This window comes from Oncorhynchus clarkii, chromosome 31 (assembly GCF_045791955.1).
Source record: "Oncorhynchus clarkii lewisi isolate Uvic-CL-2024 chromosome 31, UVic_Ocla_1.0, whole genome shotgun sequence".
NCBI lineage: Eukaryota > Metazoa > Chordata > Actinopteri > Salmoniformes > Salmonidae > Oncorhynchus > Oncorhynchus clarkii.
In genome coordinates this window covers 42683413-42702665 of record NC_092177.1, presented here as the reverse complement: position 1 = coordinate 42702665, position 19253 = coordinate 42683413, and the positions used below count along the sequence as shown (strand labels likewise).

The 19253-nt window shown below is 41.2% G+C and overlaps 1 protein-coding gene across 1 annotated transcript in view; it reads right to left on the bottom strand.

Moving 5' to 3' along the window:
• Positions 1-19253, bottom strand: part of LOC139390719 (glycine receptor subunit alpha-4-like) — a 107587-nt gene that overhangs the window by 29727 nt on the left and 58607 nt on the right. Inside the window, exons 2-3 of the mRNA XM_071138039.1 lie at positions 3037-3170; positions 2410-2477 (exon numbers count right to left, since the gene is read on the bottom strand). Of these exons, the coding sequence (XP_070994140.1) occupies positions 2410-2477; positions 3037-3170 (202 nt within the window). The remainder of the gene's footprint in view (positions 1-2409; positions 2478-3036; positions 3171-19253) is intronic.

Here is a 19253-nt window from a genome sequence, read left to right as displayed (position 1 = left end):
CCACCGGGAGCAAACTACCTGCCCTCCAGGACACATACACCACCCGATGTCACAGGAAGGCCAAAAAGATCATCAAGGACAACAACCACCCGAGCCACTGACTCTTCACCCCGCTATCATCCAGAAGGCGAGGTCAGTACAGGTGCATAAAAGCTGGGACCGAGAGACTGAAAAACAGCTTCTATCTCAAGGCCATCAGACTGTTAAACAGCCATCAATAACATTGAGTGGCTGCTGCCAACATACTGACTCAAATCTCTAGCCACTTTAATAATTCAAAATTGGATGTAAGAAATGTATCACTAGTCACTTTAAACAATGGCACTTTATATAATGTTTACATACCCTACATTACTCATCTCATATGTATATACTGTACTATACCATCTACTGCATCTTGCCTATGCCATTAGGCCATCGCTCATCCATATATTTACATGTACATATTCTTATTCATTCCTTGACACTTGTGTGTATAAGGTAGTTGTTGTGAAATTGTTAGATTACTTGTTAGATACTGCATGGACAGAACTAGAAGCACAAGCATTTCGCTACGCTCGCATTAACATCTGCTAACCATGTGTATGTAATCAATCAAATTTGATTTGATTTGAAATACAGTGTAGACATTGTTAATGTTGTAAATGACTATTGTAGCTGGAAACAGCTGATTGTTTATGGAATATCTACATAGCAGAGGCACATTATCAGCAACCATCATTCCTGCGTTCCAATGACACGTTGTGTTAGCTAATCCAAGTTGATCATTTTGAAAGGCTAATTGATCATTAGAAAATCCTTTTGCAATTATGTTAGCACAGCTGAAAAATGTGGTTCTGATTAAAGAAGCAATAAAACTGGCCTTTAGACTAGTTGGAGCATCAGCATTTGTGGGTTCGATTACAGGCTTAAAATGGCCAGAAACAAAGAACTTGCTTCTGAAACTCGTCAGTCTATTCTTGTTCTGAGAAATTAAGGCTATTCCATGCGAGATATTGCCAAGAAAATGAAGATCTCGTACAATGCTGTGTACTACTCCCTTCACAGAACAGCACAAACTGACTCTAACCAGAATAGAAAGAGGAGAGAGAGGCCTTGGTGCACAACTGAGCAAGAGGATGAGTACATTAGAGTGTCTACACTGCCCGCATTGCATCACGTCCAATGGCAGCATCCAAACTCAAGAATCGCCGAGGTTCAATTCTTGAGGGCTGATGCGCGTGTTCATTCCACCTTGTGAATGAAAATAATGAGGGAAAAAATGTAGATTTCAATAGGTTTTTGGTGTAGCAGGTAAAACGTCACATTGACACAATGAAGGTGGCAACGTGTGTACTGTAGCAGACTTGTTAGCATGGGATGTTAATTGCTTAATTATCTCAGGAACCACACCTGTGTGGAAGCACCTGCTTTCAATATACGTTGTACCCCTCATTTACTCAAGTGTTTCCTTTATTTTAGCAGTTATCTTTAGTGCAGGCTGAGGTACCAGGTTCTGGCTTAATCCAAGTATTGTTCAGTGCCTGTTGAAATGACAAATATCAGCTTTGTGGGAAGCAAAATTAACAGCTGTTTTGAAATTGGGTTGACAAAAAGTACGTCCTCATTTAGTCACGGTAGTTATTCAAGTAAATAATTCTAGTAAATGCTCATGGTAATGAGAGACTCCCTGGCAGTTTTCAACTGTCTGTCTCCGTTCCCATGAGGTATCACTAATACACTAAGGACAGCACAACAAAAACTGGGCCACAGCATCCAGTGACATCATTAGTGTCCTCTCTGTCCACGCTGAACTAACCTGGGGTCAAGCCCTCAGGGCCCAAATATCTTTTAACAGCTCACTGCTACAATCTACTGACCAAGCACTTTCCCCAATTCTTCATTTTAATTGCAGAGTGGACTGTTCATTATCAGAACATCACTGACCCACTGTTGTCTGAAGATTGCTCTGATAGGCTCGAGGAAATAAAGGGAGAGAGGTGAGGGAATTGCTCCAATACTGAGCAGGCCAAAGGTTAGGAATGAACAGGTATCATATTAACTGGAGGAGAGCGTTCAGATTTCTCTTTTGTAAATTCTGGGATTTAGCTAGTGTAAACCTGCTCAAATATGATCCTTATCAAGGTAATTCATGATTATACTGAAAAACGAGACTGGCTTAGGGTTATCATGATTCCTGGATAATTATGGTATTTTGTTTAATGTGCATATTCATTTCAACACCTTTCTTTTTTATAGGTTTGTGTCTGAGATGAATCTCTTTTGCAAGAGAGACCTGTTCCGGACAGCAGTAGTCAGCAACATATTCAATGATTAAGCTTGAAAATGTATGGATTCCAATTCCAGGATGTTAATTGACTACGGAAATTCAATGAACTCATTTGACTTTTCTCAGACGTGTTTTCTCACCATAGTCGTTTCTGTGATGGACCCAAAGCTGTTGATGAAGATATTGCAGGTGACATTCACAGGCGGACCTGAAAAAGAACCAAAATAAAATCCATCACTCCGTATATGGAATAATCCATTCACTGTTTTGACCTGCTGTAAAAAGGTTTCAGAAAGATTCTTTTTAAATATTTGAATGACACTGGTTTTTGTATGTGCAAGAAGTGGAGAGTGTCTTGTTGTCACCTCTATGATGTTGAGCAAGTATGAAATGTGTACGACACTATTGTAGATGGGTTATGGTGGGGAATGACTGCTGTGGTAGTGTGTACTGATTTCAGTGGCTCTCTAGTACGGAATACTGTGTCTCTCCTGTCGCTTTACAAGTTGAAAAACTAGGCATGAATCACTTTGTTTAACTTTTCAACAGAGAACTAGGCTAACAAAAAATGCATCACATTGGTATATGGAATTCGAAGTTAGGCAACCACATGGAATGTGCAGTTCCAAGCTTCCTATCCATTTCTACAGGTAAGTCCTATCTTACTTTTTTTTTTACCGGTGGCTGTCTGCTTGCATTAATTTAGTGAAGTTTCAGTATTTTTTATGGGAGCTGTGGCCTACTTCTGAACATACTTTTTGACGTACCTTTGAAGTTGGGTCTGATGCGAGCGTCATAGCCAGACCTTTTCCCCATGAGCTTGTCCAGGAAGTCAGACGGCGACTGCGAGGAGGGGACTGTCCTACTGGGGGACTTTATCTCCTCTTTACAGGAGCCCAGTCTGAAGAAAAACAAAAACAAAGACAAAGAAAGAGAGGAGAGGAGAGAAAGCGAGGGAGGAAGAAGCAATAGTTAGAAAACAAGAAACTTTGACCGGTATCAGTGGAATACATAGGGAGAGAACAACAAGGATTTAAATGACTTTTGCACAGCCACCCCCGAAAACCCATTCTAATTTCACATGATGTTCGGGACATATTGTGTTTAATAGAACCTACCCACTGGGAACACACTGGTTGTTTCAACGTAATTTGTCAACATATTGTGACGTCGAATCAACATGGAAAATACATTGGATTTGAAAAAATAAATCAACCAGTTCTGTTGTCATCTCACTTCAACCAACGTTTCAAACATTGAAATTAGGGTAATACTTCAACTTAAATACGTGGACTTAACTTGACTAACTTGACTAACTAACTATGTTACATCAATCTATACTGAAGTAAAATACAAACGCAAGATGCAACAATTTCTAAGATTTCACTGATTTACAGTTCATATCAGTCAATTATAATACAGTTATTCGGCACTAATCTATAGATTTCACATGTTTGAGAATTGGTCACAGACACCTTAAAAGAAATGGATCTCAGGATATCGTCACGGTATTTCTGTCCATTATAATTGCCATCGATAGAATGCAAATGTGTTCGATGTCCGTAGCTTATGCCTGCCCATACCATAATCCCACCGCTACCATGGGGGCACTCGGTTCACAACATTGACATCAGCAAACCGCAAACCGCATGCCCATGTAACAGTATAACTGTAGACCGTCCCCTCGCCCATACCTGGGCGCGAACCAGGGACCCTCTGCACACATCAACAACAGTCACCCACGAAGCATCGTTACCCATCGCTCCACAAAAGCCGCAGCTCTTGCAGAGCAAGGGGAACTACTACTTCAAGGTCTCAGAGCAAGTGACGTCACCGATTGAAACGCTATTTAGCGCGCACCACCGCTAACGTTTCACATCCGTTACACCCACACAACCCCATACACGTGGTCTGCGTTTGTGAGGCCGGTTGAACGTTCTGGCACGTTCTTAAAATGACGTTGGATGCGTTTTGGTAGAGAAATTCAACATTCAATTCTCTGGCAACAGCTCTGGTAGACATTCCTGCAGTCAGCATGCCAATTGCACGCTCCCTTTAAAACTTGCCACATCTGTGGCATTGTTTTGTGTGACAGAATTTCACATTTTAGAATGGCTTTTTATTGTCCCCAGCACAATGTGCAACTGTGTAATGATCATGCTGTTTAATCAGCTTCTTGATATGCCACCTGTCAGGTGGATGGATTATCTTGGCAAAGGAGAAATGCTCAAAATTTGTGCAAACATTTTAGAGAAATAATGTTTTTGTTGCTTATGGAAAATTTTGGGGATCTTTTATTTCAGATCATGAAACATGGGACCAACACTTTAAATATTTTTGTTCAGTAAAAGTTCAACATAATTATCAGAACTATGTATGCACTGAAATTGTGTTAAATTACACAAGTAAATATATTTCTCTGCCCTCAACCGCATGACTCTCCAGAGGGTGGTGCCCAACACATTACTGGGGGCACGCTGCCTGCAGCAACCGGTGTCAACGGAAGGCCAAGAAGAATATTAAAGACCTCTGCCACCTGAGCCATGGACTGTTCACTCGGCGACCGTCCGACAGACGGAGACAGTACAGGTGCTAAGACCGAGAGACTAAAAAACAACTTCTATTACCAGGCCATCAGACTATTGAATAGCCATCACTAGCAGTCTACCAGGTGATGCACACTCACTCACACAAAACACACACACAAGTTATCACACACACACACCTCATACTCACAAACACACGCACATACACACACACTCACAGACACACTCACACACACAGTAAAAGCTGCTGTCCCATTCTATAGAGACAATGAACCACCGGTCACTGTGGTTCACTGTTTATACACACTGCATATGTATTTCTACACTGGATTCTTGACATAGCTGACTCTAATAAATCTACTGCTATACATATAATTCTTAGCTGATCTCACTGTATATAAATTGTGTATAGGTTGGCAGGTTCATTCCGCCGTTCTTGATTTCTTGTATTCTTTTTTTTCTTGCATTTTTTTGGTTTGACATTTTGCTGCATTGTTAGGAGACAGAGGTCACAGCTGAAAACGGTAGAATACCACTACTCTAACTTTCCTTACACAATAGCGGTGCGTGGGTAAAATCACTGCGGAAGACAAGCCAGAGAAAAGCCATATTACAACAGTATGTGTTGTGATAATTGCATAGTTTGCTCCATAACCTGTTAGTTCATATGAATTGTGACCCTGATAAATAATGTAGGCCTAAGGCCAAGACAATAAGAAGACACAGTGGCAGAATAAATTCAGCCACATATTTGTTTCATCACAAAACCAGAGATCAACCTCTGTCCAGTAAAGTCCCCAAAGCATATTGCATGTAACAAACAGTTACATGACCTACAGCATTGTCAAGCAAGTTCATGTTTCCAACATTTTCTCACTATTTTCTCACTACTACAGAGAGTTACCGCAAGTCGCAAAGAAATCAAGAGCTACCCGCCACAGGAGTCGCTACAACGCGATGGGAAAAGGACATCCCGGCCGGCCAAACCCTCCCCTAACTTGGATGACGCTGGGCCAATTGTGCTTTGCCTCATGGGTCTACCGGTCGCGGCAGGCACGGGTCTCAAACCAACATCTGTAGCAATGCAGTTTGCACTGCGATGCAGTGTCTTAGACTGCTCTGCCACTCGGCAGGCTCCATCCACAAAGTTTTTAATGCTTATCAATTGACTTGCACAAAGTATCAAAATAATAAAATACTACACAGGACCCTTAAAGAATTTCATTTAAATGTGAATTGTATTTTTTGAACACAAAAATAATGAGAAAATATGGAAAAATCAATTATGAAATGTTAATTACATAGAGCAGCCAGTGTAATCATCTGCCATACATTTGGGCCAGATAACTCACACTGGAATCGGCCCTGAGCTCAATCCCCCATCCTAGCCATAAGTAATACCGCCAAAGGCGGCCCAGAATCGGGCCACATGATGTCAGCCGAGTCTGACTCTCAGCCGAGTGCCCTGACTCTCAGCCGGAATCGGCCCAGATCCACTGTGCTAGCTGGGTTGTGCCTGTATCCACATTCAATCTAGTATCCCTAGAGAATTGATGTTGATCATCTGTTGTTGTCTGCTTGATTTACAACAGGGTCTCATTCGTTTTATCAGAGAAAGTATTAAGGTAATATGTTCACGTTTCCATATGTTTTTGTACCTCGGATTGGACACCTAGTCTACTGTGCACAATTGTGTAGGATAGACTATTGTGCAACACCCAACGCTATTCCTATTAATTATTCTGGATATAATGACAACAGATTACATAGCCTAGTGGGCTTTTTCACAAAATTATCTGGTAATAAAATAACATGATATATACAATTTTAAACAATACAAGGGGCTTGAAGTAGCCTCCATGAATATGGAGCTCAGAAATTAAATTACTGAAATAGGCCTACCTTGAAAATCAGACATTTCCTCAATTTGGTGCTTGAAACGTTGTTGTAATTATTGTTAACAATTTCAAAGTCTTCCTGCTTCCTTATAATTTTTCCGTGATTTAATTTTGTTTTCGTTTGTTTCCTGCGCTTCAATTGAAGAGTGTTGCACTACCCTGTTGCGGTAAAACTATGTGCAGTTATTATGAGGATGACAACATTTGTTGGCTTCATCTTGGCTTTCAAATCTTTACAATAAAAAAGGAACCTGGTTTTTGGTTACTTTATCATTATAAAATCTGCGATGGTGAGATTAAAATGGTGAGATTAATGCTAACGTTGTTGGCTTTATTATGTGTCTCTGCTTCGGGCCACTTAGGCTACAGAACAATTGCCATGCACGCATCCAATCTGTTTAGTAAGGCAATGTCCACATTATACCCACATATTTTACAATGTAATAATCATTTTGATATCAATGCATGGCCTAAAAAATGTATTATTCTGAAATTGGTAATGGCCTACCTTTTTTTACCTCAATATTATTGAAAATTACAATGAAATGCTTGAAAAAGTCCCTGAAAGTCCTTGAATACATTGAGTTTTGGGCCAATTTGCATATATTAACTTTTATTCCTCTAAGTACATGTGCATGTACATCCTTTTTATTTTAGTTTCAAACCATTTAGAAATGTTGATCCCAATTTCACACATTGGTCTCATTATTCATAGAAAGACCAATATGAAGGATGGTTGGTTGATTTCAAATGTAATCTACAAATTATGTTGTATTCACTTCTCCATCTCAACCACAAATCTAATTTGAAGAGAAGGACTAAATCAAATCAAGCTTTATTGAAGTGCCTTCAGAAAGTATTCTTACCCCTTGACTTTTTCCACATTTTGTTGTGTTACAGCCTGAATTTATTGATTAAATTGATTAAATGTATTGTTCTCTCACCCATCTACACAAAATACCCCATAATCACGAAGTGAAAACAGTTTTAGCAAAAAAATAAACATGAAATACGGAAATATCTCATTTACATAAGTACTCACACCCTTGTAGAAGCACCTTAGGCAGCGATTAGAGCTGTGAGTCTTTCTGGGTAAGAGTATTCCACACCTGGATTGTGCAACAAATGCCCATTATTCTTTTCAAAATTCTTCAAGCTCTGTCAAATTGTTGATCATTGCTATACAACCATTTTCAGGTCTTGCCATAGATTTTGAAGTAAATTTAAGTCAAAACTGTAACTCAACTACTCAGAAACATTGTTCTGTGTAGATTTTGCCTTGCATTTTAGGTTATTGTCCTCTTGAAAGGTGAATTAAACCAGGTTTTCCTCTGGGATTTTTCCTGTCCTTAGCTCCATTCCGTTTATTTTTTATCCTGAAAAACTTCCCAGTCCTTAATGATTACAAGCATACCCATAACATGATGCAGCCCCCATTATGCAGCCACTGCTATACTCTGTCAATTAGGTTAGTACTGTGGAGTAATTACAATGTGTTGATCCGTCTTCAGTTCTCTCCTATCGCAGCCATTAAACTCTGTCACTGCTTTAAAGTCACCTTTGGCCTCATGGTGAAATCCCTGAGCGGTTTCCTTCCTTACTGGAAACTGAGTTAGTAAGGATGCCTGTATCTTTGTAGGGTGTACACCATCCAAAGTGTAATTAATAACTTCGCCATGCTCCACTGGAGCGAGCTGCAAAAAAAAACACTCAAACTGGACCGTTTTATCTCCATCTTCATTCAAAGACTCAGTCATAAACACTCTTACTGACAGTTGTGGCTGCTTCCCGTATTGTTGTAGCGTGTTTTGTGCTGCTACCATGTTGTGCTGCTGCCATGTTGTGTTGCTGCCATGCTGTGTTGTCATGTGTTGCTGCCATGCTATGTTGTTGTCTTAGTTCTCTTTATGTAGTGTTGTGGTGTCTCTCTTGTCGTGATGTGTGTTTTGTCTTATATTGTTATTACATTTTTGATTTTTAATCCTCCGTCCCAGCAGGACGCCATTTGCCTTTTGGTAGGCCGTCACTGTGAGTAAGAATTTGTTCTTAACTGACTTGCCTAATTAAATAAAGGTTAAATAAAAAAACAATTATTCAGTGTCTGCTTTTATTTGTATTTTTTATTACTAATCTACCAATAGGTGCCCTTCTTTGCGAGGCATTTCTCTATGTGGTTGAATCTGTATTTGAAGTTCACTGCTCGACTGAAGGACCTTGTATGTGTGAGTAACAGAGATGAGGTATTCATTCAAAAATAATGTTAAACACGATTGCACACAGAGGGAATCCATGCAACTTATTATGTGACTTGCTAAGCACATTTTAACTCCTGAACCTATTTAGGCTTGCCTTAACAAAGGGGTTTCAGATTTGAGGAACATTATTCCCTTTGGCATCATGTGTGTAGGCCAGTGACAACAATGTTATCAATTTTTAATTCAGCCTGTAACACAACAAAATGTGGAAAAAGTGAAGGTGTGTGAATACTTTCTGAAGGCACTGTATATTATGAAAAACATGATTTTGGTACAGTATCCTATTTATAAGGCTAATGGCAACTACTTTTAAACTTCCAAAGATCCAATCAACCATGGACGAATAATGGTATGTATAACTAGCTTCACGTTGAAATGATGGTTTCCTTTTGGCAAATCAGATGTCAATGAGGCCTACATCAACCCAACCTCACTCAGCATTTACTTTCATTTACCTTCAACCTGTTAGTCGGGTTAATAATAAAAAATGGAATGTAATAAATGTATCACTAGTCACTTTAAACCATGCCACTTTATATAATGTTTACATACCCAACATTACTCATCTCATATGTATATACTGTACTCTATACCATCTACTGCATCTTGCCTATGCCGTTCGGCCATCGCTCATCCATATATTTACATGTACATATTCTTATTCATTCCTTTACACTTGTGTGTATAAGGTAGTTGTTGTGAAATTGTTAGATTACTTGTTAGATATTACTGCATGGTCGGAACTAGAAGCACAAGCATTTTGCTACACACACATTAACATCTGCTAACCATGTGTATGTGACCAAATCAAATTTGATTTGATTTGATTTAAACTTCAACTTAAATACATTGACTTAAAGTTGCTAGAGATTTGTGTCAGTATGTTGGCAGTGATGGCTGTTGAACAGTCTGATGGCCTTGAGATAGAAGCAGCTTCAATACGTTGACAAATTACATTAAAACAATGTTGATTCAGCCAGTTTGTGCCCAGCGGGTAACTACAGTGAGGCTGCAATGTACCTCCACAGCCAACCCCACCTCCTCTCTCACTGTGTAATCCTGCCTGGTTTAGCAGAAGTGGGGCTTGACAGATTGATGGCTCAATTGAAATGCTGTGAATGTCACACCAGGGGAGGAAGGCTTTGATTCCGGCTCCAGCATGGCTTGCAGTCTGCCACTGACAGGCACGACAGGCCAAAGAGAGAATAGAGGGGGAGAGAGCGGTTTCGGAGCCCACAGGCCCTGGCTTGTGTGATGGATCTCTCCTGGCTGGCGTGCCGCTGATTTCTCCCCATGCTTTTGATGCAATTGTTAGAGGATCGGTCATGACCCGGGATCCCTCCTGTGAAGTATGGACGGCTATCCCACCCCAATTCCCTCCCTGAGGCTCCCTGTGTGCTGTCTGGCCTGTGTAACCTGGGTCGTGAATATCCAAACAGACTGATCACAAAGTCTCTGAACTGTACTTGTCTGCTGCTGCTGAGTCCCATAGACTCTTTGAAGCTTTCAAGCACACAGGGTTGTGACCGACTAGTGTTCAAACCCTGTAATTAATATGGAGTTGGTCCCCCTTTTGCTGCTATAACAGCCTCCACTCTTCTGGGGAGGCTTTCCACAAGATGTTGGAACATTGCTGCTGGGACTTCCATTCAGCCACACGCATTGTCGAGCACTGATATTGGGCGACTAGGCATGGCTCGCAGTCTTCGTTTCAAAGATGTTTCGATGGGATTGAGGGTTGCACGTCAGTCAAGTTCTTCCACACCGATCTCTACAAACCATTTTTGTATGGACCTCGCTTTGTGCACAGGGACATTGTCATGCTGAAACAGGAAAGGGCCTTCCCCAAACTGTTACCACAAAGTTGGAAGCACAGAATCATCTAGAATGTAAATGTAGGGTGTAAAGTTAATATTTCCCTGTTCTGGAACTAAGGAGCCAGACAATTATTCCTCCTTCACCAAACTTTACAGTTGACACTATGCAATGGGGAAGGTTGTGTTCTCCTGGCATCCAGCAAAACCCAGATTCATCAGTCGGACTGCCAGATGGTGAAGTGTGATTCATCACCCCAGAGAACATGTTTCCACTGCTCCAGAGTCCATTGGCGGCAAGCTTTACACCACTCCAGCCGACAATTGGAATTGCGCATGGTGATCTAAGGCTTGTGTGCGTGCGGCTGCTTGGCCATGGAAACCCATTTCATGAAGCTCCCGACGAACAGTTCTTGTGCTGACGTTGCTTGCAGAGGCAGTTTGGAACTTGGTAGTAAATGTTGCAACCGAGGACAGACAATATTTACATGCTTCAGCAGTTGGCGGTCCCGTTCCGTGAGCTTGTGTGAGCCTTTGCTACTCCTAGATGTTTCCACGTCACAATAACAGCACTTACAGTTGACAGAAACAGCTCTAGCAGGGCAGATATTTGACGAACTGACTTGTTGGAAAGGTGGCATCCTATGACGGTGCCACGTTGAAAGTCACTGAGCACTTCTATAAGGCCATTCTACTGCCAATGTTTGTCTATGGAGACTGCATGGCTGTGTGCTCGTTTCGTCAAATCCACTAATTTGAAGGGGTGTCCACATACTTTTGTTAATACAGTACCAGTCAAAAGTATTGACACGTTGAAGGGTTTCTCATTATTTTTACCATTTTCTACATTGTAGAATAATAGTGAAGACATCAAAACTATGAAATAACACATATGGAATCATGTAGTAACCAAAAAAGTGTTAAACAAATCTAAATATATTTAGATTTTAAATTCTTCAAAGAGCCACTCTAAACGGCTCTCTATCCACCGGATGTGTACCAAACTCACTAAAAGTGGCAAACTCACTAAAAAGCCTCTCTTGAAAAAGCCAAACCTTGACCCAGAAAATACTTTAAAAAATAAATCGGCCTATAACGAATCCACCATACCTCTCTTTTTTTTTTTTGAAAAAGCTGTTGCGCAGCAACTCACTGCCTTCCTGAAGACAAACAATGTATACGAAATGCTTCAGTCTGGTTTTAGACCCCATGATAGCACTGAGACTGCACTTGTGAAGGTGGTAAATGACCTGTTCTCGTGCTCCTAGACCTAGTGCTGCTTTTGATACCATCGATTACCACATTCTTTTGTGGTCTACACGGACAAGTTCTGGCCTGGTTTAGATCTTATCTGTCGGAAAGATATCAGTTTTTCTCTGTGAATGGTTTGTCCTCAGACAAATCAACTGTAAATTTCGGTGTTCCTCAAGGTTCCGTTTTAGGACCACTATTGTTTTCACTATATATTTTACCTCTTGGGGATGTCATTCGAAAACATAATGTTAACTTTCACTGCTAAGCGGATTACACACAACTGTACAAAATTGCCCTCGCTAGAAGCCTGTGTTTCAGACATAAGGAAGTGGATGGCTGCAAGCTTTCTACTTTTAAACTCAGACAAAATGGAGATGCTTGTTCTAGGTCCCAAGAAACAAAGAGATCTTCTGTTGAATCTGACAATTAATCTTGATGGTTGCACAGTCGTCTCAAATAAAACTGTGAAGGACCTCAGGGTTACTCTGGACCCTGATCTCTCTTTTGACGAACATATCAAGACTGTTTCAAGGACAGCTTTTTTCCATCTACGTAACATTGCAAAAATCAGAAATGTTCTTTTAAAAAATTATGCAGAAAAATGTATCCATGCTTTTGTTACTTCTAGGTTAGACTACTGCAATGGTCTACTTTCCGGCTACCCGGATAAAGCACTAAATAAACTTCAGTTAGTGCTAAATACGGCTGCTAGAATCCTGACTAGAACCAAAATATTTGATCATAATTACTCCAGCGCTAGCCTCCTTACACTGTCTTCCTGTTAAGGCAAGGTCTGATTTCAAGGTTTTACTGCTAACCTACAAAACATTACAAGGGCTTGCTCCTACCTATCTTTCCGATTTGGTCCTGCCGTACATACCTACACGTACGCTGTGGTAACAAGACGCAGGCCTCCTAATTGTCCCTAGAATTTCTAAGCACACAGCTGGAGGCAGGGCTTTCTCCTATAAAGCTCAATTTTTATGGAATGGTCTGCCTACCCATGTGAGAGACGTAGACTCGGTCTTAACCTTTAAGTCTTTACTGAAGACTCATCTCTTCAGTGGGTCATATGATTGAGTGTAGTCTGGCCCATGAGTGTGAAGGTGAACGGAAAGGCTCTGGAGCAACAAACCGCCCTTGCTGTCTCCGCCTGGCCGGTTCCCCTCTCTCCACTGGGATTCTCTGCCTCTAACCTTATAACGGGGAGGGGGGGGGGGGGGGGGTCACTGGCTTACTGGTGCTCTTTCATGTCGTCCCTAGGAGGGATGCGTCACTTTGAGTCACTGACGTGATCTTCCTGTCTGGGTTGGCGCCCCCCCTTTAGGTTGTGCCGTGACGGAGATTGTTTGTGGGCTATACTCGGCCTTCTCTCAGGATGGTAAGTTGGTGGTTGAAGATATCCCTCGAGTGGTGTGGGGGCTGTGCTTTGGCAAAGTGGGCGGGGTTATATCCTTCCTGTTTGGCCCTGTCCGGGGGTATCATCGGATGGGGCCACAGTGTCTCCTGACTCCTCCTGTCTCAGCCCACAGTATTTATGCTGCAATAGTTTATGTGTCGGGGGGCTAGGGTCAGTTTGTTATATCTGGAGTACTTCTCCTGTTTTATCCGGTGTCCTGTGTGAATTTAAGTATGTTCTCTCTAATTTTCTCTCTCTTTCTTTCTTTCTCTCTCTCGGAGGACCTGAGCCCTAGGACCATACCTCAGGACTACCTGGCATGATGACTCCTTGCTGTCCCGAGTCCACCTGGCCGTGCTGCTGCTTCAGTTTCACCTGTTCTGCCTGCGGCTATGGAACCCTGACCTGTTCACCGGACGTGCTACCTGTCCCAGACCTGCTGTTTTCAACTCTCTAGAGACAGCAGTAGTGGTAGAGATACTCTTAATGATCGGCTATGAAATACCAATTGACATTTACTCCTGAGGTGCTGACTTGCTGCACCCTCGACAACTACTGTGATTATTATTATTTGACCATGCTGGTCATTTATGAACATTTGAACATCTTGGCCATGTTCTGTTATAATCTCCACCCGGCACAGCCAGAAGAGGACTGGCCACCCCACATAGCCTGGTTCCTCTCTAGGTTTCTTCCTAGGTTTTGGCCTTTCTAGGGAGTTTTTCCTAGCCACCGTGCTTCTACACCTGCATTGCTTGCTGTTTGGGGTTTTAGGCTGGGTTTCTGTACAGCACTTTGAGATATCAGCTGATGTAAGAAGGGCTATGTAAATACATTTGATTTGATTTGCCTTGATGACAGCTTTGCACACTCTTGGCATTCTCTCAACCAGCTTCATGAGGTAGTCAGTCACCTGGTATTAATTTCAATTGTGAGAAGCTAGTGGGTGTATACAGAAGATGCCCTATTTGGTAAAATACCACATCTATATTATGGCATGAACAGCTCAAATAAGCAAAGAGAAACACAGCCCATCATTACTTTAAGACCAGAAGGTCAGTCAATACAGAACATTTCAAGAAGTTTGAAAGTTTCTTCAAGAGCAGTCGCAAAAACCATCAAGCGGTATGATTAAACTGGCTCTCATGAGGACCGCCACAGGATAGGAAGACAAAGAGTTACCTCTGCTGCAGAGGATAAGTTCATTAGAGTTAACTGCACCTCAGATTGCAGCCCAAATAAATACTTCACAGAGTTCAAGTAACAGACACATCTCAACATCAACTGTTCAGAGGAGACTGGGTGAATCAGGCCTTCATGGTCGAATTGCTGCAAAGAAACCACTACTAAAGGACACCAATGAGAAAAGAGACTTGCTTGGGCCAAGAAACACGAACAATGGGCAATAGACCGGTGGAAATCTGTCCTCTGGTCTGATGAGCCCAAATTTGAGATTTATGGTCTCAACCGCTGTCTTTGTAAGATGCAGAGTAGATAAACAGATGGTCTTTGCATGTGTGGTTCCCACCATGAAGCATGGAGGAGGAGGTGTGATGTTATTGGGGTGCTTTGCTGGTGACGCTGTTGGTGATTCATTTATAATTCAAGGCACACTTGACATGGCTATCATAGCATTCTGCAGGGATACCCCATCCCATCTGGTTTGCGCTTAGTGGGACTATCATTTGTTTTTCAACAGGAGAAAGAAGGAGAGTGATGGAGTGCTGCATCAAATGACCTACCCTCCACAATCACCCAACCTCAACCCAAGTGAGATGTTTTGGGATGAGTTGGACCACAGAGTGAAGGAAAAGCAGCCAACAAATGCTCAACATATGTGGGAACTCCTTCAAGACTATTGGAAAAGCAATCTTCATGAAGCTGGTTGAGAGAATGCCAAGAGTGTGCAAAGCTGTCATCAATGCAAAGGGTGGCTACTTCAAAGAATCTTAAATATAAAATATATTTTGATTTGTTTAACACTTTTTTGCTTACTACATGGTTCCATATGTGTTATTTCATAGTTTTGATGTCTTCACTATTATTCTACAATGTAGAAAATAGTAAAAAATAAAGAAAATCCTTTGTATCAGTAGGTCCAAACTTTTGACCGGTACTGTATCGTGTATGAGAAAACATAATGACACCAAACATGCATTGGCCAGCTACGCAAGCAAATACCTAGAAAAGCCACAACACTGACTTGATTAAATACTGGATAAGCCCCCAATCCTGATGCAACCGAATAACAAACCTACATAGATATGATTATGGAATTTTTTGACTTGATTGGGATGTCCTGGTTAATTGGGATGTTCTGGTAAATTGAAAGAAAAAATAAGTGTTTTAAAAAGCATCACATTACCGCTCAGTGGACAAACCCTTCTTAATACAAGCAGAACGGTCCGGGAATAGAAAAGTCGAAGATTAATATTTTGAAGCATATATAGTTAACAATTGCGCAGGAGTGTTCCTCATCTGATTTATAAAAAATCTGTTACTTAAAAAGATACATTTTTTCTTAAATGTATCTTTTTACAGGACTGAGAATATCTTTACTTGGGACGTTCAACCCACCCGTAGCATACCGACTGCTACTATAGTAAGCTATCCTTCAAAGAAAGGTAAAAAAACATTTGGATCCTTCCCAACATTATATCGGCTTCATTCCGTCCACAACAGTTCAGCAGTTCCTAGGTCCTGTTTGTAATGGTCTGCAGCCCCCTCTGCTGTAATGATGACCATAGTTTAATCTTTACCCATGTGCACTTGAAAAGGCTGTGGGATTCCTATGCATCCTCTCAGACTTACATCACTCCTCCGTCAACCCTCATGGATTTCTAATAGAATTCTTGCCTACTTTGGCCTGCGCCGGCAAAGGTAGAAAAAAAGTATTCCTGTTAAGCCTGTTAAATCTGCCAACTACAACAATTAAGCAGACAAAATAACAACACTAACACTGAGGTCTGACAACTGGGTTTTTCTTCAGACAATTGACAATATCCTGATGAACACTGTATTGTTGACGTTGAATGTAAATTGTGCCACTTCTATCTGACATTATTGGTTGTGGCACCCGTCAAAGCTGCATTGCTTGTATCTTTATGTCAGTGGTGATTGATCTTGACAGAGCAGCAGGAGACTGTCAGTAGTAGGACACTGTTAGAAAAAACCTGACGTTGAATGTAAATTGTGCCACTTCTATCTGACATTATTGGTTGTGGCACCCGTCAAAGCTGCATTGCTTGTATCTTTATGTCAGTGGTGATTGATCTTGACAGAGCAGCAGGAGACTGTCAGTAGTAGGACACTGTTAGAAAAAACCAATAGCCTCTTCCTAATCATTCAGATGCAAGTTTGGGACATTTTAATGAGCCTGATCTTTTCAGGCCTCCCGTACCTCTTGTCTGAACTCTGCATCCATATCGGAGCGTCGCCAAGAATACCTAACAAATCTCTCTCTTCCTAATCTCTCTCTTTCCCTCTCCCCCTTCCTCCTTCCTCACAGAACAATGGCACATATTTTCTGTGTATCAGACTCCTATAATGCAGTTAGTTTATTATTGAGTTTTAGACAAAGAAGAAATGTTGAAGTCAGTATTTCTGCCACAGTTCAAATGCAATTGGGAATGTCATAAAACTGTGGGATTGGGTAAACCTTGAACAGTGCTTTTGCCAAATACAACAGGAGAATTGCATCATAACTCAACAGCTGTTCAGAATGCATTTTGGTGGGAAAATAACCCTGTAAAACATAGTTGTCACTGAATTTTGCATGCAGCACTAAATAGTTTCCGTTTCTATTTTGTACTTCTTTCTATGAGCAATTACCCAGACAGATGAACGCACAGCGAGAATTAGGCATTTCATGCCATGTGACTAATGATTATTAATGTGGAAAAGTGCATTCAACTCCCTATCTTGAATCTCAGTTTTTGTTTAGCCTCAAAGACGGAATTGCATGGTAATAATTCAAAAGGAGTGCTATATTTCATTACTAGCAGAAAACCACATGACCAATATTTCACGTTTCAATAATGGAGGTGAGGGTGTATGGCAGTTGCTCATCCTGTGTTGATATTGTGTCGAGACAATGTAATAAGCTGACAGTCTGTGGTTTGAGAAGGAAGCAGTGTCGACTTCTGTCAGCCCCATCAGAAGCAGTGAGTGGACTGTCAGCACAGCAACAGCATTTGACAGTCCTGTAACTATTGGTAACGTCTTTGGAGGTCTCTCTTTCCTGTTAGTCAAGCTTTCATCACTTCTTTGACACACAAACATTAATCAATTTCTTATGTCATTAGAAAAATCTTTAGGCTTACAATATAATATTTGGCTCATGGGCATAGGAAGCAAATGTGCGACAAAGTAATGCGTTGTAGAACAAAATAACTGTCTGACTGCATTGAACAGCACATTGTCTTGCTGCTTTTTGTTCTATGTTGCTCTGTCTGTATGCTATGTCTCGCTTGTCCTATGTTGCTCTGTCTGTATGCTATGTCTCGCTTGTCCTATGTTGCTCTGTCTGTATGCTATGTCTCGCTTGTTCTATGTTGCTCTGTCTGTATGCTATGTCTCGCTTGTCCTATGTTGCTCTGTCTGTATGCTATGTCTTGCTTGTCCTACATTGCTCTGCGTGTGCTCACTGCTCAATGATTGTCTATATTGTAATTGTTTTTAATAACCTGCCCAGGGACTGCTGTTGAAAATTAGCCGGCTGGCTAAAACCGGCACTTTTACTGAAACGTTGATTAATGTGCAATGTCCCTGTAAAAATAAAATAAACTCAACTCAACTCAAATGTATATCAACTTGAAAAAGGGTGTCTGGGTCAGTGCCAACTCTTCTCTCCACTCTCCCTCCATAGGCATCATTGGACTCCTGGGAGTTTATTACGCATACTTCTTTACTCCCTCTTTCCTCACATTAAAGCTATAGCCGACACCATTAGCTTGACAGTCTTAAATAATACATCCTTGTCTCTGGACCAACCTTAATGCAAGTCTCAAACCATTTTACTCAAGCACTGACAACAGGCAGTCTTTGTGCCAACGGAGCACAAAGCTGGCTATTATTTTGTATACTCTTTGATTGGCAGTGCCTCTGCGCAAAATTCACTGAACTAGATTAGTTTCAATTAAACCAAGCCCTTATTCAGTGCCTGAATTGCAAACATATGCTACTAATTGCTTTTCATTAGCGAGCCCAGTGATAAAAAAGCATATCAATTTGGAATAGTGGCCCCACCACTCCTTGGATTCGGTACGCATCACTGGAAGTCAGTCATTTAGACAGCAATGCAGTGGAACCCCAGGTTTTTAGTGTCATTAGCATCATGGGAGATTGAACAAAACAGGTCTCTCCACCTGTTAGAATAGGTCTTAGTAATTTCCCATAGCCGGGAAATCCTCCTTTAGGTCCACTCAAGCTTTAGATTTTGCTCTCAGACAAAGGCCATATTCATGGCAATTTTGTATGCACGCTTGACTGTAAGTCACTTTGGATAAAATCATCTGCTAAATGGCATATAATATTTATTATTATTATCAACCAGATCAGATTGAGTTAGTACATCTGTCCATACCAGCGCGTTTCACAAGCAAAAAGTACAATTTGGTTACATCGCAATTTGGTTACATTGCAAAGTACACAGATGTGATGCACAACTGACTGCTCATCTGATAGTCACGCAATCACTCAAAATGTCGACAATGTGCATTATTTCTACGATGAAAATAGAACCTTGTCATAAACAGACCGTTGACAAGCCCTATTTCATGTTACGTCTCCACTGACCCAATAATGTAATAAATCAACA